The sequence below is a fragment of the Mustelus asterias genome, chromosome 10 (assembly GCF_964213995.1).
Source record: "Mustelus asterias chromosome 10, sMusAst1.hap1.1, whole genome shotgun sequence".
In the NCBI taxonomy this organism is placed as follows: domain Eukaryota; kingdom Metazoa; phylum Chordata; class Chondrichthyes; order Carcharhiniformes; family Triakidae; genus Mustelus; species Mustelus asterias.
The window spans coordinates 119,459,728-119,485,674 of NC_135810.1; the positions used below are offsets into that span (position 1 = coordinate 119,459,728).

The 25,947-nt window shown below is 47.5% G+C and overlaps 1 protein-coding gene across 1 annotated transcript in view; it reads left to right on the forward strand.

The window, feature by feature from the left end:
• LOC144499903 (glycerophosphodiester phosphodiesterase domain-containing protein 5-like) overlaps positions 1-25,947 on the forward strand; it is a 106,512-nt gene that overhangs the window by 50,921 nt on the left and 29,644 nt on the right. Inside the window, exons 3-7 of the mRNA XM_078222571.1 lie at positions 7,683-7,786; positions 13,986-14,073; positions 15,926-15,985; positions 17,573-17,671; positions 19,997-20,090. Of these exons, the coding sequence (XP_078078697.1) occupies positions 7,683-7,786; positions 13,986-14,073; positions 15,926-15,985; positions 17,573-17,671; positions 19,997-20,090 (445 nt within the window). The remainder of the gene's footprint in view (positions 1-7,682; positions 7,787-13,985; positions 14,074-15,925; positions 15,986-17,572; positions 17,672-19,996; positions 20,091-25,947) is intronic.

Sequence of the window (25,947 nt, forward strand, 5' to 3'; positions counted from 1 at the left end):
TAGAAACATTTAAGCGGTTATTGATAGGCACATGGAGCACACCAGGATGATAGGGAGTGGGATAGCTTGATCTTGGTTTCAGATAAAGCTCGGCACAACATCGTGGGCCGAAGGGCCTGTTCTGTGCTGTACTGTTCTATGTTCTATGTTCTATGTTCTAAAATCCCCGAGTCGCCACACTCCAGCGCCTGTTCGGGTACACTGAGGGAGAATTTAGCATGGCCAATGCATCTAACCAGCACATCTTTCAGACTGTGGGAGGAAACCAGAGCACCCGGAGGAAACCCATTCAGACACTGGGAGAACGTGCAGACTCCGCACAGACAGCGACCCAAGCCAGGAATCGAACCCAGGTTCCTGGCGCTGTGAGGCAGCAGTGCTAACCACTGTGCCACCGTGCCACCCACAATGATCGCTACCCAGTGGGCTGTTGCGGCTCAGTCATTGCGTATGTTCCCGACACAGATGGGTAAATCTTCTAGCTATGAGGATGTTTCGGAGAGGTTGGGAGTGCTTGGAGAAAGGAAGGCTGAGAGGAGAGTTGACGGGCGGGGACAGGGTAAACGGTGAGAAACTGTTCCCCCTCAAGACAGCATCAAGAACTAGAGGGCACGGATTCAAAATAATTGGCAAAAGGAGTAAAAATGGTGTGAGGGAAGATTTTTTCACCCAGAGGGTGGTTGGTGTCTGGATCGAACTTCCTGAGAGGGTGGAGGAGGCAGGTTCGATCGAGGCATTCGAAAGGGAATTGGATTGCTATCTGAAAAGCAAGGATGTGCAAGGTTACAGGGTTAAGGCAGAGGGAGTGGGACTGGCTGGAATGTTCTTTCAGAGAGCCAGTGATGGCTCGATGGGCCAAATGGCCTCCTACTGCACTGTAAAGATTCAGTGATTTTAAAGCTATCAAAGATTTTGAGGATGATGTGGGAAAATATCACTGAGGTATTAAGTCCCCTCAGCTGTCATGGTGATTTTGATTTGATTTGATTTGATTTATTATTGTCACATGTATTAGTATACAGTGAAAAGTATTGTTTCTTGCGCACTATACAGACAAAGCATACCATTCATAGAGAAGGAAAAGAGAGAGTGCGGAATGTAGCGTTACAGTCATAGCTCGGGTATAGAGAAAGATCAACTTAGTGCGAGGTTGGTCCATTCGAAAGTCTGCTGGCAGCGTTTGGTACCTGATCTCAGACTTATGTATCTTTTTCCCAAGAACAAAGAACAAAGAAAATTACAGCACAGGAACAGGCCCTTCGGCCCTCCAAGCCTGCACCGACCATGCTGACCGACTGGACCAAAAGCCCCTACCCTTCCGGGGACCATATCCCTCCATTCCCATCCTATTCATGTATTTGTCCAGACGCCCCTTAAAAGTCACTATCGTATCCACTTCCACTACCTCCCCCGGTAGCGAGTTCCAGGCACCCACCACCCTCTGTATAAAAAACTTGACTTGTACATCTCCTTTAAACCTTGCCCCTTGCACTTAAACTTATGCCCCCTAGTAATTGACTCTTCCAACCCGGGAAAAAGCTTCTGACTATCCACTCTGTCCATGCCCCTCATAATCTTGTGGACTTCGATGAGGTCGCTCCTCAACTTTCGTCGTTCCAGTGAGAACAAATCAAGTTTCTCCAACCTCTCCTCATAGCTAATACCCTCCACACCAGGCAACATCCTGGTAAATCTTTTCTGTACCCTCTCCAAAGCATCCACATCCTTCTGGTAGTGCGGCGATCAGAATTGAACACTCTATTCCAAGTGCGGCCTAACTAAGGTTCTATAAAGCTGCAACATGACTTGCCAATTTTTAAACTGAATGCCCTGGCCAATGAATGCAAGCATGCCGTATGCCTTCCTGACTACCTTCCCCACCTGCGTTGCCACTTTCAGTGACCTGTGTACCTGTACACCCAGATCCTCTGCCTATCAATACTCTTAAGAGTTCTGCCATTTACTGTATATTTCCTATCTGTATTAGACCTTCCAAATGCATTACCTCACACTTGTCTGGATTAAACTCCATCTGCCATCTCTCCGCCCAAGCCTCCAACCGATCTATATCCTGCTGTATCCTCTGATGGTCCTCATCACTATCTGCAAATCCACCAACCTTTGTGTCGTCTGCAAACTTACTAATCAATCCAGTTACATTTTCTTCCAAATCATTTAGATATATTACAAACAGCAAAGATCCCAGCCCTGAGGAATGCCACCAGTCGCAGCCCTCCATTCAGAAGCACACCCTTCCACTGCTACCCTCTGTCTTCTATGACCCAGCCAGTTCTGTATCCATCTTGCCAGCTCACCTCTGATCCCGTGCGACTTCACCTTCTGCACCAGTCTGCCATGAGGGACCTTGTCAAAGGCCTTACTGAAGTACGGTGGAAGAAGGTGGATGAGAGTATGTCCAGGATGCGTGGGGTCCTTGATTATGCTGGCTGCTTTTCTGAGATAGCGGGAAGTGTAGACAGTGTCAATGGATGGGAGGCTGGTTTGCGTAATGGACCGGGCTTCATTCATGACCCTTTGTGGGATTTGAATTTATGTCTCCCAAGCATTAGTTGAGGTTTCTGGGTTACATGTCTGGTGTAATTTCCACTATCCTCACTGTGCAACGCTGCCCTCAGTGTGTGATTGGCTTTGCAAACAGCACCGGCTCTGCACCCCGTGGATGAGACTTCCTGCAGTTGTAAACTTAGTACCTTTTGCCCATTGTAAATTTATTACCCCTTTGATCCTGTTTCTGAAGGCAGGACTCGGCCTGGATGATCATTAGCTAACGTTGGTAAAATAATTTATTTGCAGCTGAGTAAACAGTCTGTCTAATGTTGCACCTGAATAATATTCTGCAGCATTTCTCTTGTAATGAGGTGAAAGGTGTTTTTTATTGATTGCGGCCTGGTTATACTATCATAACGCACTACCGCTTTCAACCTCGGCATGGCCTTTGACCTGATCAGCCACTCCCTCCTCCTCCAATGTTGTTCAGCGCCGTCCTTCCTGGCGTTGGCTCATTTGAAGCTACGATATATTCAGTGATGTCTTTTCCTGCTCTCGTGCTGTTAATATTTTACATATTCATGGATGGTCGTCCCCAATTTGACCCTGAGAAGGTGGTGGTGAGCGGCCTTCCTGAACCGCTGCAGTCCAGGTGGTGGAGGTGCACAGAATCATAGAATCATAGAATCCATACAGTGCAGAAGGAGGCCATTCGGCCCAGATGACCTAAGATGGCGCCGGAGCGAGGTGGCTTCTTGTGAGCTGTACCCAGTATACCCTCTAATTCTATCTTTTACTCTCATTCTGTGCTTTTAAAACTTAACTCTAACTCTCTTAAACTCTGTAACAATGTTTTAACTTTACACGCTAGCTATGACTGTAACACTACGTTCTGCACCCTCTCCTTTCCTTCTCTATGAACGGTATGCTTTGTCTGTATAGCATGCACGAAATAATACTTTTCACTCTATACTAATCGTGGAATCATAGATTCCCTACAGTGCAGAAGGAGGCCATTCGGCCAATTGAGTCTGCACCGACCACAATTCTACGCAGGCCTTATCCCCATAACCCCATGTATTTACCCTGCTAGTCCCCCTGACACTATGGGGCAACTTACCATGGCCAATCATCTAACCCAGGAGGAAACTGGAGCACCCGGAGGAAACCCACGCAGACATGGGAAGAATGTGCAAACAACAGTGACCCGAGGCCGGAATTGAACCCAGGTCCCTGGCGCTGTGAGACAGCAGCGCTAACCACTGTGCCACCCATGTGCCACCGTGCTGCCCACATGTGACAATAATAAATCAAATCCATTGAGTATGCACCCAGGTCCCATCACTGTAGCCCCACATATTTACCCTGCTAATCTCCCTGACACTAAGGGGCAATTTAGCATGGCCAATCTACCTAACCCACACATCTTTGGACTGTGGGAGGAAACCAGAGCACCCAGAGGAAACCCACGCAGACATGGGGAGAATGTGTAGACTCCGCACAGACAGTGACCCAAGCCGGGAATCGAACCCGGGTCCCTGGCGCTGTGAGGCAGCAGTGCTAACCACTGCGTTGATAGGGAGGGCATTCCAGGATTTTTACCCAGTGACAGTGAAGGAACGGCAACATATTTCCAAGTCAGGATGGTGAGTGGTTTGGAGGGGAATTTGCAGGTGGTGGCGTTCCCATATCTTTGGCCTTATTCCAGATGGAATTGTTTACCTGGCTCTGTTTTCATTATAATTAATCAGAGTATTGAATCACTGGAGGCAGTTGGAAGCTGAAATGCTGCTGGGCTCCCTCGCAACAGGGTAAACAATCACATCGTTTGCAACAGATAATCCATATGGCAAGCCCAGCTGGTTTCGGATGGCATGGTGGCACAGTGGTTAGCACTGCTGCCTCACAGCACCAGGGCCCCGGGTTCGATTCCAACCTCGGGTCACTGTCTGTGTGGAGTCTGCACATTCTCCCCGTGTCTGCGTGGGTTTCCTTCGGGTGCTCAGGTTTCCTGCCACAGTCCGAAAAGCCTGTGGGTTAGGTGGATTGGCCGTACTAAATTGGCTCTTAGTGCCAGGGAGATTAGCATGTGAGGTTCCGGGAATAGCGCCTGGGTGGAACTGTTGTCCAAGCAGGCTGGATGGTTTGATTTATTATTGTCACATGTATTAACATACAGCGAAAAGTATTGTTTCTTGCACGTTATACAGACAAAGCATACCATTCATAGAGAAGGAAAGGAGAGAGTGCAGAATGTCAGTGTTACAGTCAAAGCTAGGGTGTAGAGAAAGATCAACTTAATGCGAGGTAGGTCCATTCAAACGTCTGCTGGTCAGGTGAATTGGCCATGCTTAATTCTCCGCCAGTGTACCCGAACAGGAGCCGGAGTGTGACCGTCCAAACTTCAGGCACCTTACCCTGTGACTATTGATGATTCCAATATCTCTGCTAGGGGACTCGCAATTTCGTCCCTAGCCTCCCAGAGTGTCCTGTGATACACTTCATCAGGTACCAGGGATTTATCTACCTTGATGTGCTTTAAGACTTCCAGCATCCTCTTTTCTGTAATATGTACACTCCTCAAGACATCACTATTTATTTCCCCAAGTTCCCTAACATCCATGCCCTTCTCAACAGTAAATACTGATGAGAAATATTCATTTAAGATCTCACCCATCTCTTGTGGATCCGTACATAGATGACCTTGTAGACCCTTAAGATACACTACTCTCTCCCTTGTTACTCTTTTGCCCTTTATGTATTTGTAGAATCCCTGTGGATTCTCCTTTGCCTTATCTGCCAAAACAATCTCGTGTCCCCTTTTTGCCCTTCTGATTTCTCTCTTAACTCTACTCCTACACCCTCTATACTCTTCAAGGGATCTACTTGATCCCAGCTGCCTATGCATGTCATGTGCCTCCTTCTTCTTCTTGACCAGGGCCTCAATATCCCGAGTCATTAAGGGTTCCCTACTTCTACCAGCCTTGCCCTTCACTCTAAGAGGAATGTGCTTACCCTGAACCCTGGTTAACACACTTTTCAAAGTCTCCCACTTACCAGACGTCCCTTTGCCTTTCCACAGACTCCCCCCATTAACTGTTGAAAGTTCCTGCCTGATACCATCAAAATTGACCTTGCCTCAATTTAGAATTTTAACTTTTGGGCCAGACCTATCATTCTCCATAGCTGTCTTAAAACCAATGGAATTATGGTCACTGGTCCCAAAGTGATCTCTCACTAACACTTCTGTCACCTGCCCTGCCTTATTTCCCAAGAGGAGGTCAACTTTTGCCCCCTGTCAAGTCGGGCTATTCACACACTGAATGAGAAATTCCTCCTGAATTCACTCAGCAAATTTCTCTCCATCCAAACCTCTAAGACTATGGGTGGTTACCATTTTGAACTGTCATGAATATCCAACGCAAACAATGGACGTGCCTTTATCTCCCGCACATTTTTGTGACGCTGTCTGTATCTCCAGCCCAATCCCTTGTGCTCCAATAATTACAGCAAGTAAAACTGAGGGTGATTTAATAATGTGAGTGTAACAGTTTGTGACTGAAAAGGGGGGGTTGACTTAGATACTGGATCGTCTTGTATGCTACGATCTATGGTAATCGCACCTGGGAAATGCCTGTTACTGTGTTAAAGGTGCTATATAAATGCAAATGGCTGTTCTATGCTTAGAAAAAGGGTGTGGCACAAAGAGATTTCTAGACAGGCCATTAAGGGTGAAGGAGATAAATTTAAATTAGTGAAAAGCATTATCGAAACAGGTTTTTGATAGAATTCCTATACTCAGTGGCACTAAAGATAGGCACTATCTGCTGGGGGTGGGAGGGGTTAATAATGTTAAAATATACAGGGGTCCCAAAGTGCAGTTATATTCTCAGCTCAGAGGATGAGGGTATTTAGTAGGACAAGTTTGCCTATGAAATGGGTTTTGCTTAGCCCAGTCTGATCTTACCTAACTCAGAGCAGTAGGAAATCTCACAACATCAGGATAAAGTCCAACAGGTTTATTTAGTATCACAAGCTCTCAGAGCACTGCACCTTCATCAGGTGAGTGGAGAGGTGGGTTCACAAACAAGGTATATATAGACAGAGACTCAATTGCAAGATAATGGTTGGAATGCAAGTCTTTACAGGTAACCAAGTCTTTACAGGTATAGACAGTGCGAGTGGAGAGAGGGATAATCACAGGTTAAAGAGGTGTGAATTGTCTTAAACCCCTGACTGCTGAAGTGTTCAGCCTCCGATCTTCGGGTAAGCGTTCTCCAAGGCGGCCTTCAAGACACACGACAACCCAGAATCGCCCAGCAGAAACCGATAGCCAAGCTCCGCACACATGAGGACAGCTTCAACCGGGATCTTGGGTTCATGTCACACTACCGTGTAACCCCCACCATTTGGCCTGGGCTTGCAAAATCCTACTAACTGTCCTGGCTTGAGACAATTCACCTCTTTAACCTGTGATTATCCCTCTCTCCACTCGCACTGTCTGTACCTGTAAAGACTTGATTACCTGTAAAAACTCGCAATCCAACTGTTATCTTGCAATTGTCTCTCTGTCTATATATGCCGTGTTTGTGAACCCACCCTCCACTCACCTGATGAAGGGGCAGCGCTGCGAAAGCTCGTGATTCCAAATAGACCTGTTGGACTTTAACCTGGTGTTGTGAGACTTCTTGCTGTGCCCACACCAGTCCAACGCCGGCATCTCCACATCCCAACTCAGAGCAGCAAAGATTGCCAACCTTGCGGATTGGCAGAGAGCAGAGAGGAAGTTTAATGGAGATGTTCTAAACGAGGAAATGTTTTTGCAGGGCCCGATCAGGAGGAGGCGTTTGAGCTGGCAGGACGGTCCCATAACCAAAGGCCACAAGAGTTAAGACAATTGACAAGGAGCGGGAGATGAGAATTGTTTTTAATGCTGCGAGTTGTTGTGATCCGGAACATTTTGCCTGAAAGGGCGCCGGAAGCAGATTCAATTGTAACTTCCAAAGCGGATCAATACTTGAACAGGAATGATTTGCAGGGTTATGGGGAATGAATGGTTGGACGAGTTGGATAGCTCTTTCAAAGGGTCGACATAGACATGATGGGCCAAATGGCCTCATTCTGCATTGTACGATTCTAAAATTTCCTTCCGTTGCTAATCCCTCTTCCCGCAGTTTGAATTGTTCTGCTTCGGAATGCTGGTGGCGACCTTTGGCCTGGCTTTCGTGCTCCTCTACTTTTGGGGTGAAGCAAAGAATGACTACAACGATTTTGATTGGTGAGTCCGTGGTCTTGTTGAGCACTTTGTGACGCGGGAACGGTATGGAAACAGCGATGCCCTCGGCTGGGATGGTTCTTCCCTGGTGTTGCCGACTGGACTTGGTGGGTGGCAAAGATCAGCGGTTGCTCCTGGGGTGGGGGAGGGGGTGGCGTGGGGGTGCGGGGGGAGGCACTTTGAGGTGGACCTGACATCCTTGATGTCAGGCTGAGCTCTCAACTTGCCCATCCAGGTTAGCAGGGTCAGTTGTATTCCAGCGGCTCCCGCCCTTGCCTCTGAGCCAGAAGGGTGTGGGTTCGAATCTCACCCCAGAGACTTGGGCACACAACCTCAGCCAGGGGTGGGCAAGCATTCCAGCAGGGGAACCACATCTGGCTGTGGACATTGGCAGGAAATGCTTCCATTTTCGGAAGTCATAAACAAACAAATCACTGCCCATCCCAATGTGTTAAACCAGGATTGCTTGTGGAGATCTTCAGTCACATGTACCTAAGGTCTCTCTAAGTTAACAATGCTCAAAATAAAAGTGGGTACTTTAATCACACAGAGGCACAGTGGTTAGCACTGCTCCCTCACAGCGCCAGGGACCTGGGTTTGATTCCCAGCTTGGGTCACTGTCTAAGCGGAGTCTGCACATTCTCCCCGTGTCTGCGTGGGTTTCCTCCAGGTGCTCCAGATTCCTCCCACAGTTGCAAGGATGTGCGGGTTAGGTTGATTGGCCAATGCTTAAACCCCTAGTGCCAGGAGCACTGGCTAGGGTAAATGCATGGGGTTTTAGGGATAGGGCCTGGGTGGAATTGTGATTGGTGCAGACTCAATGGGCTGAATGGCCTCCTTCTGCACTGTAGGATTCTATGATTCTAAGCTGAAACCAGCGTCTTTCAATGTTTCCATCCTATGTTCACCAGCAGTAAGTCAGGTTTTCACTAGATTTACAACTCTGCTACCCTTTGCTTCTTTTGCCAATTATCTTAAATCTTCGCCCTCTGGTTACTGATCCTCTGCCACCAGAACTGGTTTCTCCTTATTTACTATTTGATATCCCTATTCCTATTCAATACCTTCCATGATTTTGAACACCTCCATTAAACGAAGCCTCCACGTTCGCTGTTGTGAGGAGAACAACCCTAACTTTTTTCATCCTCCCCACTTAATCAGAACTAGGGGCAGGAGGAGGCCATTCAGCCCCTCGAGCCTGCTCTGCCATTCAATACGGTCACGGCTGATCTCATCTCGGCCTCAACTCCACTTTCCTGCCCGTTCTCCATAACCCTTCAACCCCGTTACTGATTAAAAATCTGTCTATCTCCTCCTTAGATTTACTCAATGTCCCGCCGCCATCCACCGCACTCTGGGGTAGTGAATTCCACAGATTACCCCTTATCCTAAAACTATGACCCCTCATTCTAGATTGCCCCACAAGAGGCAACATTCTCTCGATGCCTACCCTCTCAATCCCTTTTAGCATCGATATACCTTAATTAGATCTCCTCTCATTATTCTAAACTCCAGAGAGTATAGGTCTAAACCGCTCGGTATCTCTTCATAAGACAAACCCCTCAACTCTGGAATCAACCTACTGAACCTCCTCTGAGCTGCCTCCAATGTCACTACATCATTCCTCAAACAAGGGGACCAAAACTGTGCACAATACTCCAGGTGCGGCCTCACCAATACCTTGTATAGTTGCAGCAACACTTCCTTACTTTTATATTCTATTCCTTTAGCAATAAATGCCAAAATTCCATTCGCCTTCCTTGTTACCTGCTATACCGACATACTCATTTTTTGCGATTCATGCACAAGGACACCCAGATCCCTCTGCACCAAAGCACTCTGAAGCCTCTCTCCATTTAGATAAATAGTTGCCTTTCTAATTTTCCGACCAAAATGGATAACCTCACACTTATCCACGTTAAACTCCATCTGCCACATTTTGGCCCGCTCACCTAACCTTTCTATACCCATTTGTAATCACAACTCACTTTCCCACCTATTTTAGTGTCATCTGCAAATCTGGCATTCCCAAATTCACATCCCTTGTACCATTATAAACTGCTATCGGAATTTATAATGTAAAAGGTTCACAGGAAGTACACACACATGCTAGATTTATTAATAGATTACGGAACAAATACACAGCCATTCATGGAATCCCTACAATGCAGAAGGAGGCCATTCAGCCCAACGAGTCTGCACCGACCACAATCCCACCCAGGCCCTAGTCCCGTAACCCCATGTATTTACCATGCTAATCCCCCGACACTAAGGTCAATTTAGCCACCTAACCCACACATCTTTGGATTGTGAGAGGAGACCGGAGCACCCAGAGGAAGCCCACCCAGACACAGGGAAAAGGTGCAGACTCCGCGAGGCCGGAATAGAACCCGGGTCATTGGCGCTGTAAGGCGGCAGTGCTAACAACTGTACCACCGTGCCGCCCAAATTCTTGTGGGTAAAGGCACTCTTCAGGTTATTACTGTGCTAATGCAGACCTGAACGTCCCAGGTTCAGGCCAGGGAACCCGTGGTGGGGGGAGGTCCCATCACTGGCGGGACTGGAAGATCCCGCTGGTGGAAGGGCAGGAAATCCCATCCTGAAACCGACGAGCCTCAGGTCGAAGGCAGCATCTCCATTTGCATTTCCAATGTTATAGCACAGCCACTGGGAGATTCCACCTCTGTGTCCTTCAGTTTAATGGATGGAAGATATTGGGCTGGTGAGCACAGGAACACACATCACTGAAAGGCATTCTCCTAATGCCAGCATTTTGAAACAATTTCACGGAAGTGAAATTTGATTTGATTTGATTTTGATTTGATTTATTATTGTCACATGTATTGGTATACATTGAAAAGTATTGTTGCTTGCGCGCTATACAGACAAAACATATCGTTCATAGAGAAGGAAATGGGAGAGTGCAGAATGTAGTGTTACAGTTATAGCTTGGGTGTAGAGAAAGATCAACTTAATGCAAGGTAAGTCCATTCAAAAGTCTGATGGCAGCAGGGTAGAAGCTGTTCTTGAGTCGGTTGGTTTGTGACCTCAGACCTTTGTATCTTTCTCCTGACAGAAGAAGGTGGAAGAGAGAATGTCCGGGGTGCGTGGGGTCCTTAATTATGCTGGCTGCTTTTCCGAGGCAGCAGGAAGTGTAGACAGAGTCAATGGATGGGAGGCTGGTTTGCATGATGGATTGGGCTACATTCACGACCTTTTTTAGTTTCTTGCGGCCTTGGGCAGAGCAGGAGCCATACCAAGCTGTGATACTTCCAGAAAGAATGCTTTCTATGATGCATCTGTAAAGGTTGGTGAGAGTCGTAGCTGACATGCCAAATTTCCTTAGTTTTCTGAGGAAGTAGAGGCGTTGGTGGGCTTTCTTAACTATAGTGTCGGCATGGGGGGGACCAAGACAGGTTGTTGGTGATCTGGACACCCAGAAACTTGAAGCGTTGAGAACGGCAGAAGAAGCCGGTTCGAAATGCTCGATCTTACAAAGGAAGAGACAGGGTGCAAAGTGGAGAAACCTGTGGGAAAACTTTATGAATCATTGACTAGTCCACAGCTGGAATACAGTGTGCTGTTCCAGGCACCATACATTAGGAAGGACATCAAGGCCTTGAAGTTCGGGTGCAGAGGAGATTTGTCAGATTTGATGCCAGGGCTGAGGGACTTCAGTTATAAGGCGAGCCTGCAGACATTGGGATTGTTCACCTTAGTACAGAGAAACCTATGGACGGCACAGTGGCACAGTGGTTAGCACTGCTGCCCCACAGCGCCAGGGACCCAGGTTCAATTCTGGCCTCGGGTGACTGTGTGGAGTTTGCACATTCTCCCCATGTCTGTGTGAGTTTCCTCCGGGTGCTCCGGTTTCCCCCCACAGTGCGAAAGATGTGCTGGTTAGGTGCATTAGCCATGCTAAATTCTCCCTCAGTGTACCCGAACAGGTGCCGGAGTGTGGCGACTAGGGGATTTTCACAGTAACTTAATTGAAGTGTTAATGTAAGCCTCCTTTTGACACTAATAAATAGCCTTTAAAATAAAAAAACATAGCAGCAGGAGGAGGCCATTCGGCCCTTCGAGCCTGCTCTGCCATTCATTAAGATCATGGCTGATCGTCCAACTCAATAGCCTAACCCTGCTTTTTCCCCATCACCTTTGATCCCATTCGCCCAAAATGCTATATCGAGCTGCGTCTTGAATACAGTCAATGTTTTGGCATCAACTACTTCCTGTGGTAATGAATTCCATAGGCTCATCACTCTTTGGGTGAAGAAATGTCTCCTCATCTCTGTCCAAAATGGTCTACCCCGAATCCTCAGACTGTGATCCTTGGTTCTGGACTCCCCCACCATCGGGAATATCGTCCCTGCATCTACCCTGTCTAGTCCTGTTAGAATTTTATAAGTCTCTTTGAGATCCCCCCTCATTCGTCTGAACTCCAGCGAAAACAATCCTAACCTAGTCAATCTCTCCTCATACATCAGTCCCGCCATCCCCGGAATCAGCCTGGTAAACCTTCGCTGCGCTCCCTCGAGAGCAAGAACATCCTTCCTCAGAAAAGGAGACCAAAACTGCACACAATACTTGAGGTGTGGCCTCACCAAGGCCCTGTATAATTGCAACAACACATCCCTGCTCCTGTACTCGAAACCTCTCGCAATGAAGGCCAACATACCATTTGCCTTCTTTACCGCCTGCTGTACCTGCATGCTTACCTTCAGTGACTGGTGTACAAGGACACCCAGGTCCTGCTGCACACTCCCCTCTCCCAATTTACAGCCATTCAAGTAGTAATCTGCCTTCTTGTTTTTGCTTCCAAAGTGAATAACCTCACATTTATCCAAATTATGCTGCATCAGCCACTGATTTGCCCACTCACCCAACCTGTCCAGATCATTCTGAAGGATCTCTGCATCTTCGTCACAGTTCACCCTCCCACCCAACTTGGTATCATCTGCAAACTTTGAGATGTTACATTTTGTTCCCTCATCCAAATCATTACTATATATTGTGAATAGCTGGGTCCCAGCACCGATCCTTGTGGCACCCCACTAGTTACTGCCTGCCAGTTTGAAAAGCATCCATGAATTCCTACTCTTTGTTTCCTCTCTGCCAACCAGTTTTCTATCCATCTCAATACATTTCCCCCAATCCCATGCGCTTTAATTTTGCCAGATAATCTCTTGTGCGGGACTTTATCAAACGCTTTCTGAAAGTCCAAATATACCACATCGACTGGTTCCCCCTTGTCAACTCTACTCGTTACATCTTCAAAGAATTCCAACAGATTTGTCAAGAATGATTTCCCCTTCATAAATCCATGCTGACTCTGTCTGATCCGGCCACTGCTTCTAAATGCTCTGCTATAAAGTGCTTGATAATGGATTCGAGAATGTTCCCCACTACTGGTGTTAAGCTTACTGGTCTATAATTCCCTGTTTTATCTCTGGCTCCCTTTTTGAATATTGGAGTGACGTTCGTGGGAGGTTTGATACAGACCTTCAAAGTTACAAAGGGAGAAACATTCTACGGGCTGGAGAGCCAGTAACGGGAGGGCACAGACTTACAGTAAATGGTGAAAGAAGCAAGGGGGAGATGCAGGGAATTTGTTTTAATGTTATGTCTGGAAGCAGAATCAATAGGAGCTTCCAATAGTGCATTTGACACAGATTTTTTAAAAAAGGAAAATAATTCGAGGCAACTTGGAACTAGGGAAAAGGCATTAATTGAATAGAATCATAGAATCCCTACAATGCAGAAGGAGGCCATTCGGCCCATGGTGTCTGCCCCGACCACAATCCCACCCAGGCCCTATCCCCAAAACCCCATACATTTACCTTGCTGATCCCCCTGTGAGTCAGCAGTGCTAACCATGGTGCCACCATGCCGCCCAAATAGCTGTTCCAACGAGCTAGCAGAGGCTTGACAGGATAAATGGCCTTCTTTTGTGTTTTGTGATTTAATGATCAAAATGTTTTACAGCAGTACGGGAGTTTGGAGCAGGAGGAGGCCATTCGGCCCCTCAATCCAGCTCCACCATTCAATAAGATGGTGGCTAATCTGATTGTGGCTCCGACTCCACTTTCCTGTCTGCCCCCCAATAACTCTCAACTCGCTTGTTGATCAAAAATAAGAACACTAATATTGCAGGAGTAAAACTCTGGATGAATGACTTATTTTGTTTCCTTTCCTTCCCTAGGAATTTTTATAGTGGCAAGTGGATTCCTTGGTCCGTAGTGGTCCTCGGTGTGACAGTGGCGTTTTTCACTTACATTGCAATCTTACTGGTAAGTGAACTGTGCAACACAGCCTAACTCGTAGACCTTATGAGGGAGACAGAGTTTTGACGAGATTGTGTAACTATTAGTGGACACTGATGTCTAGGTGGGTTGGGGAGAAATCCATGGGATCTTTCCTGGTTGCATTTGCCATTTATTGTGCAGTGTGCTGTGTCTGCCTGTTAATTCATAATTACCCCATGTTAATACTGACGGTTAGAGTGTAAGATAAATATTATGAATTGTTTTTTTTCTCTGACTTTGTGCAACAAAAACTATTTTGGTTTGTTTAAAACAATGGGAGCTTGTGACATTACTTTCTTAGTGCGGACCTTTCATTTCAAACTTTGTTTACTTTAAGCAAAAAGTTACTGATCCCGAGGTGAGCAGTTGGAATGCCGCAGCGAACAATGCTACGGACCAAGTGCTGGAAAACGGGATCAGAATTTATTTTTTATATTCATTCGTGGGACATGGGCGTCGCTGGCTGGCCAGCATTTATTGCCCATCCCTAGTTGCCCGAGGGCAGTTGTGAGTCAACCACATTGCTGTGGCTCTGGACTCACATGTAGGCCAGACCGGGTAAGGATGGCAGATTTCCTTCCCTAAAGGGCATTAGTGAACCAGATGGGTTTTTCCGACAATCGACAATGGTTTCATGGCCATCAGTAGATTCTTAATTCCAGATATTTTTTATTGAATTCAAATTCCACCATCTGCCGTGGCGAGATTTGAACCCGGGTCGCCAGAACATTAGCTGAGTTTCTGAATTAATGGTCTGACGATAATACCACTAGGCCATCGCCTCCCCTAATAGATAGGTGTTTGATGGCTGGCGCAGACATGATGGGCCGAAGGGCCACTTTCTGTGCTGTAAGACTCTATGATTGTGACCCTAACTGGATTGTACGGAAACTTGGGGATCTGGTTCAAACTTGTAAGGTTGCCAATTAAACATTTTTTCACCATTTATTCGTTGATGGGACACGGGTGTCACTGGGAAGGTCAGCATTTATTGCCAATCCCTGATTGTCCTTGAGAAGGGGTGAACCCCTCCCCCCACCCCACCCCCCTCACTACTCCCACCTCCTCAAACCATTTCAAAGAGATGCAGAGAAAGGCTCTGCAATGCTCCAGCCAATAATATCCCTTGACAAGGGGGCAGCACGGTGGCACAGCGGTTAGCACTGCAGCCTCACAGCGCCAAGGACCCGGGTTCAATTCCGGCCTCGGGTCACTGTCTATGTGGAGTTTGTACATTCTCCCCGTGTCTGCATGGGTTCCCTCCAGGTGCTCCAGTTTCCTCCCACAGTCCAAAGATGTGTGGGTTAGGTGGATTGGCCATGCTAAATTGCCCTTTATTACCCCAAGATGCAGAGGTTAGATGGATTAGCATTGGTAAATGTGTGGGGTTATGAGGATAGGACGGGGGAGAGGGTCTGGGTAAGGTACTCTGTCAGGGAGTCAGTGCAGACCCGATGTGATGGTGGGAGGGTGGATTTTATATACTTGCTCGTCCCAAAACTGTAAAATCTTGCCCGGGGTCAAGGGACTTTACCATTGTCCGTGGTGGGTAATATCCGGCCAATGGGCCGAATGGCCTCTTCTGCACTGTAGGGATTCTATGGTTGTATGACAACATCACTAAAATCCAGGTTAGCTGCTGGTGGGATCTTGCTGTGCACGGATTGGCTGCCGAGGTTCCTACATTGCAGTAGTGGTGCCTCCTTGCAAAAGCTAAATGCTTTGGGATGTCCTGAGATTGTGAAAGGTGCGATGTGAACAAAGGTTCTTCTGGCGGGCAGTTGAGTGAATTTCATTTTGATCGGAGGGTGTGACATTTGCACTTTGTGCTTTGCAGGTGCTGGCGATTTGTCTGCTCAATGAAGGCCAGCGCCTTCACCTGTACTGGGCTCACAAGGTAATGTGGCACCTCCATGACCTTCAGCCGCTTGCAGTCTATAGGGTATATGGGGCGGGGGAGGTGGGGGGGGGGGGGGGGTGGGGGAGAGGCGGGGTGGGGATGGAGAGATGTCGGTCTGGGGATGGGTTGTGGTGAATGGAGGGAGAAAGATGGAAAATCGTAACTTACATTCTCCACCATGACACTGATCACAACTTGCAATTAACCAGGATAAAAGCAAAATACTACAGATGCTGGGGCGGCACGGCAGCACAGTGGTTAGCACTGCTGCCTCACAGCGCCAGGGACCCGGGTTCAATTCCCGGCCTCGAGTCACTGCCTGTGTGGAGTCTGCACGTTCTCCTCATGTCTGCGTGGGTTTCCTCCGGATGCTCCGGTTTTCTCCCACAGTCTGAAAATGAATTGGCCATGATAAATTGTCCCTTAATGTCAGGGGGATTAGAAGGGTACATATGTAGGGTTACAGGGATAGGACAGGATCTGGTGGATTGTTGTGAGTGCAGCCTCGATGGGCCAAATGGCCTCCTTCTGCATTGTAGAAACAAAAACAGAAAATGCTGAAAATCGCAGCAGGGACTGACAACATCTGTGGGGAGAGAATAGAGCCAATGTTTCAAGTCTGGATGACCCTTCATCAGAGCTGAAGACAATAGAAAATAAGATGAGATTGATGCTGTCGTGGTGAGGGGTGGCCTTTGGGGCTGGACAGAGGGTCAGCGATAGTTTTTAAAATTCATTCCTGGGACATGGGCGTCGCTGGCTGGCCAGCATTTATTGCCCATCCCTCGTTGCCCGAGGGCAGTTGAGAGTCAACCACATTACTGTGGCTCTGGAGTCACATGTAGGCCAGACCGGGTAAGGATGGCAGATTTCCTTCCCTAAAGGACATTAGAGGTGGAGGCTAGGGAGAGATTGACAAAGGTGTCATGGATGAAAAGACAAAGGGAATTTAAAGGCTGGTGATTATGAAATCAGGGTAACCCAACAGAGGCATTCAAAATGGTGAGGGGTTTTGGCAGAGAAAGTAGGGAAAAAATAGTTCTTCTGGCAAGTGGACCATTAAGGAGAGGTTACATTTGAAAGTAATTGGAGAACAGCTAGTGGGAAATGAGGAGAGATATTTTCACACAGAGGGCTGGTGAGATCTGGAACTCAGTGCTATACCTGAAAAGGTGGATTCAAAGAGTTGACTATTCAAAGAACAATACAGCACAGGAACAGGCCCTTCGGCCCTCCAAGCCCGCGCCGCTCCCCGGTCCAGGATTGAATCCTGAATCCAGGATCCCCGCCCAATTTTCCAGCCTATCTACATCCTTTCCAGCCTATCTACATCCTGTCGGATCTATCGGATTCCATAGGAACTTTCGGAAGACAGTTGGACGTTCGAAGAACGACTCATTTTCAGGGTTATGAGGAAAAAGCTGGAGCGTGGGACTAAATTGGATACCTCTTAAAGGGCTAGCAGATGCATGATGGGCCGAATGGGCTTTCTGTGGTGTAAGATTCGATGATGCTCTGAAAGGTTGAATTTTGTTCAGATGAGTGGGACTCCTCAGGCATTGACTCTCGCTCTCTGTCTCTCAGATTGGGATCGTTGTGGTGCTCGTTGTCTCTGCGGTCGCTATCGGTTTCCTGTACCATCAGTGGCGTGAGGAGTGGAACACCTTTTGCCTCTCATTTCAGGTAGTTGGCCAAATTCAAGCCGGGTCCTTTCAACTCCCTACCCACCTCTGACCCAAGCTTTCCTTCCATTTGTGAATGACCCAGCAAATTCCACTCCATGGGTTTGTAAATTCACATTGAGTTCACGATGTACGCAGTTATTAATGCTCTTAGTCCCCCATCTCCAACATCCTGGGGGTTAACCTCAACCAGAAACCAAACTGGATCCAGACATATAAATACTGTGGCTACCAGAGCAGGTCAGAGGCTGGGAACTTTGTGGCGAGTAACTCACCTCCTGACTCCCCAAAGCCTGTCCACCATCTACACGGCACAAGCTAGGAATGTGATGGAATATTCTCCCCTTGCCTGGATGGCTGCAGCTCCAACAGCACTCAAGAAGCTTGACACCATCCAGGACAAACAATCCCATTTGATTGGCACCCCATCCACCACCGTAAACATTCATTTCCTTCCACCACCGGCACAGTGGCAGCTGTCTGCACCATCTACAAGATACACTGCAGCAACTCGCCAAGGATCCTTTGACAGCACCTCCCAAACCCATCATCTCTATCACCTAGAAGAACAAAGACAACAGATTCACGGGAATACCTGGAGTTCCCCTTCAAGCCACACTTGGAAATATATCGCCGTTCCTTCACTGTCACTGGATCAAAATCCAGCACTGTGGATGTACTTACACCACATGAACTTCAGTGGTTCAAGAAGGTGGCTCACCACCACCTTCTCAAGGGATAATTAAGGATGGGCAATAAATGCTGACCACGCCGCATGAACAAATAAATGAAGAATTGGGGATGTAGAGATACGCTATGAGTTGCTAATTGCCCGAACCTGTGGCATCTCATCCTCCCTGGTATTTTCATTCACTTGCAATTACGATTTGCACATTTCACTCACTATTAGAGCACAAGGAAGAAAGGTAAGTCAGCTAGAATCATAGAAACCCACAGTGCGGAAGGAGGCCATTCGGCCCATTGAGTCTGCCCCGACCACAATCCCACCCAGGCCCTATTCCCGCAATCCCTCATAATGAATTTAATAGAAGCATGTTAATTGTTAATGCAACCTCACCCAATCTTTCAGGCCCAGAATTGGAGTAATTTGATCTTATCGATCTCATTGCTGCAAATTGTTGGTAAAAATGTTAAAATTAACATTTTATGTTTACTTTTCTCTTTTTTCTCTATTCACTGATCTCTCATGGATTATTTGATTCTAATTCTTATTCTCCACCGTTCCTCTGTTACTCGGGTAGTACGGTAACATAGTGGTTAGCACTGCTGCCTCACAGCGCCAGGGACCCATGTTCAATTCCTAGCTTGGGTCACTGACTGTGTGGAGTTTATATGTTCTCCCCGTGTCCGCGTGGGTTTCCTCCGGGTGCTCCGGTTTCCTCCTACAGTCCAAAGATGTGCAGGTTAGGTGGATTGGCCATGCTAAATTGCCCCTTAGCGTCAGGGGACTAGCACTGCCTACTCACAACACCAGGGACACAGATTCAATTCCAGCCTTGGGTCACTGACTGTGTGGAGTTTGCACATTCTCCCCGTGTCTGCGCGGGTTTCCTCTGGGTGTCTCCGATTTCCTCCCACAATTCAAAGACGTGTGGGTTAGGTGGATTGGCCATGCTAAATTGCCGCTAGGTATTTGGGGAGATTAGCAGAGTAAATACTTAATTACGGGGATAGGGCCTGGGTGGGATTGTGGCCGGTGCAGGCCCAATGGGCCGAATGGCCTCTTTCTGCAGTGTAGGGATTGTATGATTCTAAAGAGAATTTTAAAGGTGTGATGATAGTAGGTGCTTGCTGTCGATATGTACGTGCCACCATGCCGCCCTAACTCTCCCTTTCTTCCGTGAAGTAGCGGCTGTGACAAATTTAATGTCACCCCGAGAGGACAGTTTAGTGTCTCGTAAAGACAGCCGGAGCAGCACTTCCTCAGCACTGCCTGGAATGTCAGCCCCGATATTGGGGCTCAGATCTCTGAAGTGGTGCTGTGACCCCAAGCCTCTGATCCGTAGGTGACAACGAACCCACACCTGGGCACACCTGAAGAAGGACAGTTCCTGTATGGGAACAGGGTTCTGGATCCCACCTCGGGTTACTGTTGGGAGAGTGCTGGCTCTCCACTGACGCCTGCCAGTGTTTGGAGAGATGCCAGCAATGGCACGGAGCCAATGTCGTCAGCACAGAAAGACCTTTGTCTGAGGCAGTGAAGGGGATCGAGGGGGGATTGCTGGTTTATGAGATACTGCGAAGTGTTTGTGGATATTATTTACCATTGCATTTAATCTGTGTCTTTGCTTTAATATTTTTCTAGGTCACTGCTCCATACCTGCACATCGGAGCGTTGGCAGCTATGACGGTCCTCTCCTGGCCTGTGGCCCAACACTTTGCCACCATGAATAGAAAAGGTCAGGTCGCCAGTTCATATTATATATTAATAACTTGGAAGAGGGAACTGGATGTATTATCTCCAAATCTGCAGATGATACAAAGTTGGGTGGGAGGGTGAGCTGTGAGGAGGATGCGGAGGCGCTTTGGACAGGCTGATTTGGACAGGCGGAGCGTGTGGGCATCTGCATGGTATAATGTGGATAAATGTGAGGTTACCCACTTTGGTAGCAATAATAGGAAGACAGATTATTACTTGAATGGGTGTATATTGAGAGAGGTGGATATTCAGCGAGACCTTGGAGTCCTCGTTTGTCAGTTGCTGAAAGTAAGTGTGCAGGTACATCAGGCAGTAAAGAAGGCAAATGGTATGTTGGCCTTCATAGCGAGAGGATTTGATATAGGGATAGAGATGTTTTGTTGCAATTGTATAGGGTATTGGTGAGGCCATACCTGGAGTATTGTGTGTAGTTTTGGTGTCCTTATCTGAGGAGGGATCCTTGCTATAGAGCACAGCGAAGGTTTACCAGGCTGATTCCTGGAATAGCAGGTCTGTCTAATGAGGAGAGACTAAGTCAGTTAGGATTGTATTCACTGGAATTTAGAAGAGTGAGAGGGGATCTTATAGAAACTTATAAAATTGTAACAGCATTAGACAGGTTAGATTCAGAAAGAATGTCCCCGATGCTGGGGGAGTCTAGAACTAGGGGCCATAGTTTGAGGATTAGGGATAAATCTTTTAGAGCTGAGGTGAGGAGAAATTTCTTCACCCAGAGGGTGGTGAATGTGTGGAATTCACTCCCACAGAAAGTAGTTGAGGCCAAAACGTTGTCTGATTTCAAGAAGATATAGCTCTTGGGGCTAAAGGGATCCAGGGAAATGGGGGGAAAAGGGAATCAGGGTATTGAATTCGATGATCGGTTCGAAAGGGCAAATGGCCTACTCCTGCTTCTAGTTTCTATGTTTCTATTATTTTAAATTGCTCAGATACCTAGTTAGAGTCTCGCTATTCCATAAACCTTTTATAGATCAGTGCCAAGAACCCAAATAGAACAGACTGAATCGAAACATCGTGATCATATAATGCCAATCACCCTGGTTTTAAAGGCCTATTAATTTATTTAATGGCCTTTCACCTTCTCTATGTTTTAATTGTTATATAGATAGCACTGTAACTCGCTCGCCCTCCAAATGTTGACTGTAACTCGCTGGCCCTCCAAATGTTGACTGTTTCTTTCTCTGTAACTTTCTGTTCTGTACGGTTGACTGGAGCCCTTCTGCTGGGTGTAGGGTCACTGCTCACTCAGCACTTTATTCTCATTGTGGCCTAGGACCCGCCGGAACCTAACTCTGAATGGAAATGCTCTGCTAACAACATGGCCGAATCATCCTTTTTTTCACGTGAGATGTTCCTTTGAGGGATAAATATTGTTCCTAGCACTGGGAGATCACCCTGTTCTGATATTTAATTAGTACCATGGGGGCATGCACTTAAGGTGAGAGAGGGAAAGTTCAAAAGGGGATGGGAGGAGCAAGTTCTTTAACACAGCAGGCGGTAGGTGTCTGGAATGCGCTGCCGGGGTAGTGGTGCAGGCAGATACGATAGGGGAGTTTAAGGGGCTTTTAGATAAGCACATGAATATGCAAGGAATAGAGGGATATGGAACAAGGGCAGGCAGAAGGGATTTAGTTAATTTGGTGTCATGTTTGGCACAACATTGTGGGCCGAAGGGCCTGTTCCTGTACTACTCTATGTTCTATGTGGCACAGTGATTAACACTGTTACCTCACAGCGCCAGCGACCCGGACTCGATTCTGGCCTTGGGCCACTGTCTGTGTGGAGTCTGCATGTTCTCCTGGTGTCTGCGTGTGTTTCCTCCGGGTGCTCCGGTTTCCTGCCACAGTCCAAAGATGTGCAGGTTAGGTGGATTGGCCGTGCTAAATTACCCCTTAGTGTCAGGGGGACTAGCTAGGATAAATGCATGGGGTCATGGGGATAGGGCCTGGGTGGGATTGTTGTTCATGCAGGTTCGACGGGCCGAATGGCCTCCTTCTGCACTGTAGGATTTTATGATTCTACCATGGGATCTTTTGTGTCTACCTGAGAGAGCAGACAGAACCCCAGGTTAATTGAATGCTTTCATCCGATTGGTGGCACTTCCCTCTCTAACAGCAGGCTGGGTGTACCCACGCCACATGGACTCAAGAAGGCATCGATGACAACCTTTGGAACATCCTATCATTGTCAGCAATTTTTGATAATTCTCTTCATTGGACATGGGCGTCGCTGGCTGGGCCAGCATTTATTGTCCATCCCTAATTGACCCTCGAACAGAGCGACTTTTGCATGACCATTTCAGAGGGCAGTTAAGAGTCAGCCACATTGCAGTGGGTCTGGAGTCACATGTAGGCCAGATCGGGTAAGGACAGGGGATTTCCTTCCCTCAAGGGACATTCGTGAACCAGATGGGTTTTGATGACAGTTCTTTCATGGTCCTGATTGCGGAGACCAGCTTTTCAAATTCCAGATTACTAATTTAGCTTAAGCTCCACCAGCTGCTATGGTGGGATCTGAACCTCATTCCCCGGAGTATCAGCCTGGGCCTCTGGATTATTAGACCATTGACATTACCGCTATGCCACTGTCTCCCCGCCAAGAACTGGTCGAAGGCATGGCAGCGCATCTCGAGTAACCCACTGCCAGCAATGTGAGGGCGATTGGGAATGGGAAATAACTGCAGGCATTGGCCAGTGATGCCCACGCCCTGTGGAAGAATAAATAAATTGGTCGTCGTATCTCCTTCATTAGGGCAATGGCCGCACTTCACAAGTTCGCCATTGACTGTGAAGCCTCTCAGGATGATCTGAGGTTGTGAAAAGCACTTTACAAATGTGAGTTCTGACTGGCGAGATTAGGGGTGGGATCTTACAGCTCGCTATGCCGCTCGATCGGTGTGGCGAGCTGGTAAGATAGGCTGAGGGGCGAAAAGGTGGGTTCGCATCCGATTTCTTGCCTCTCGCGATCTGGTCGGCCCCATTTTGTCGGTGAAATCAGCCTCGTGCTCAGGAAAGGCCAGGGCAGTGATGCAGGGGGGATGCCCGTGGGGTGGGCGGGGTCGGGGTGGGCGGGGTGGGTAACAGATCTCTCAGTACACTGTGTGCACAGTATACTGGGAGATTGGGCTGCCTGCGCAAAGGCGCCCCTGGAACCCAGCACCGGCTTAAGTTTAAGTTTATTTATTAGTGTCACAAGTAGGCTTACATTAACACTGTAATGAAGTTACTGTGAAAGTCCCCTGGTCGCCACACTGCGGCGCCTGTTTGGTACACTGAGGGAGAATTTAGCGCCGCCAATGCACCTTAACCAACACATCTTTTGGACTGTGGGAGAAAACCGGATCACCCGGAGGAAACCTACGCAGACACTGGGAGAACGTGCAGACTCTGCATAGACAGTGACCCGAGCCGGGAATCGAACCCAGGTCCCTGGCGCTGTGAGGCAGCACTTCTCAGGTGAGCTGAGACTCCCCCCTCTCCCCTCCCCCAACTGGTAAGATTCACATTAGGACCTCTGCATTGCACAGAGTACCGTAAATTCACGTAACTTAGCTCGAACCTCGCCCATTCTACATTTAGAACTGTTTTGAGAAAATTCCACCCCACATGTTTCTGGCGATGAATATGGATCAGATTATTCTGTGATGGAAATTAATTGACCTGCTAAATCAGTCAAAAAGTTAAGTGAGTTCCGTTACTAACAGGTTACCCACTTGCCCAGGTTCCATCTCTGCACTCTGCCCAAGCGCTGCTTCTGTCCCTCACCACGCGGGAACCATGACCCCGAGCAACCAAATTCCAATTTGATTTACCGCTTCCCTTTTATAGATTGGGTTTTAACCAATCTATAAAGGAAATCCCCAAAGGTTCCTGAGGTTACAGACTTCTTTCTGTTGCACCTGCCAATCTGACACCTTTGTTTATTGCTGATGCCTCATGTCAGTCAAGGATTGGTTATGCTACTGGACTGTCACTCAAGAGATGTGGAGTGACAATCCAGAGAATGTGAGTTCAAATCTGGTCCACAGTAACTCCCAGAATGTGTGGAGTTTGCACATTCTCCCCGTGTCTGCGTGGGTTTCCTCCAAGTGCTCCGCTTTCCTCCTACAGTCCAAAGACGTGCAGGTTAGGTGCATTGACCATGCTAAGTTGCCCTTAGGTCCAAAGATGTGCAGTTTAGAATAATTAGCCATGGTACATGTGTGGGATTACGGGGATATTCTGGGAGAATGGGCCTGGGTAAGGTACCATGTCAGAGAGTTGGTGCAGACTCGATGGGCCGAATGGCTTTCTTTGGCACTGTAGGGATTCTACCAATGTTGACAATGGTGGATTCAGTGATAATGCTGTTGAACGTCGAGGGGGGATGGTTCAATTCTCTCTTGTTAGAGGTAGTCACTGTGAGACATGAATGTTATTTGCGATTTCATCAGCTCCAACCCTGTTGTAACTGTTCATGAACGTGAGGCAATACGAGAAGAGTTTTGTCATTGTTGTCATGGGCGAGGTCACTTTGCTGTGCCACTCACAAGAATGGGAGGTGTCATGGGACACTTTCAGCACAATGACTCTCACCAACTTTTACAGATGCACCATAGAAACCATTCTTTCTGGTTGTATCACAGCTTGGTATGGCTCCTGCTCTGCCCAAGACAGCAAGAAACGACAAAGGGTCGCGAATGAAGCCCAATCCATCACGCAAACCAGCCTCCCATCCATTGGCTCTGTCTTCCTGCTACCTCGGAAAAGCAGCCAGCATAATTAAGGACCCCACGCACACCGGACATTCTCTCTTCCACCTTCTTCTGTCAGGAAAAAGATACAAAAGTCTGAGATCACGTATCAACCGACTCAAGAACAGCTTCTTCCCTGCTGCTGTCAGACTTTTGAATGGGCCTACCTTGCATTACGTTGATCTTTCTCTACACCCTAGCTATGACTGTAACACCACATTCTGCCCTCTCTCCTTTCTTTCCCTATGTACGGTATGCTTTGTCTGTATAGTGCGCAAGAAACAACACTTTTCACTCTATACTAATACATGTGACAATAATAAATCAAAATCACTATCCCTTGACATGCAAACTTGTAAGATTTTAATGGTCGCTGGCTCTGATCGCTGTTGATACAGTTCTATTTGTTGAGATCCCTGATGTTCTGAGAAGAATATCTCCCTGAGTATTGACTTCCACAATTAACGGATTGTCTAGGTCATTTCAGAGACTTCACCCATCATCCCTCTTGCTCGCTGGCCTCCATTGGCTCCCGGGATTCTAAAATTCCTCACGTTCAAACCCATCCATGGCCTCGTCCCTTTTCTGTCTATCTCTGTAACTTCCTCCGGCCCTGCAAGCCATTGAGAACTCCTCCAATTCCAGCCTCAAGTACATTGCTAACTTCCTTCACTCCTTCATTGGAGCCTACCTCACAGAAAGTCAGTACGCAGGTGCAGCATGTCATAAAAAAGGCAAATGGGATGTTGGCATTTAATGCAAAGGGACCAGAGTATAGAAGTAGAGAAGTGTTGTTGCAATTGTATAGGGTGTTGGTGAGACCACATCTGGAATATTGGGTCCAGTTTTGGTCTCCTTATTTGAGGAAGGATGTTGCGGCATTGGAGGCGGTTCAGAGGAGGTTCACCAGATTGATTCCGGGGATGAAAGGGTTGACGTATGAGGAGAGATTAAACAGTTTGGGCTTCTACTCGCTGGAGTTTAGAAGGATGAGAGGAGATCTGATCGTGGTATATAAAATACTAAAAGGGATTGATAGAGTAAATGTTTTTTTTGTACTTACTATTGTCACAAGTAGGCTTACATT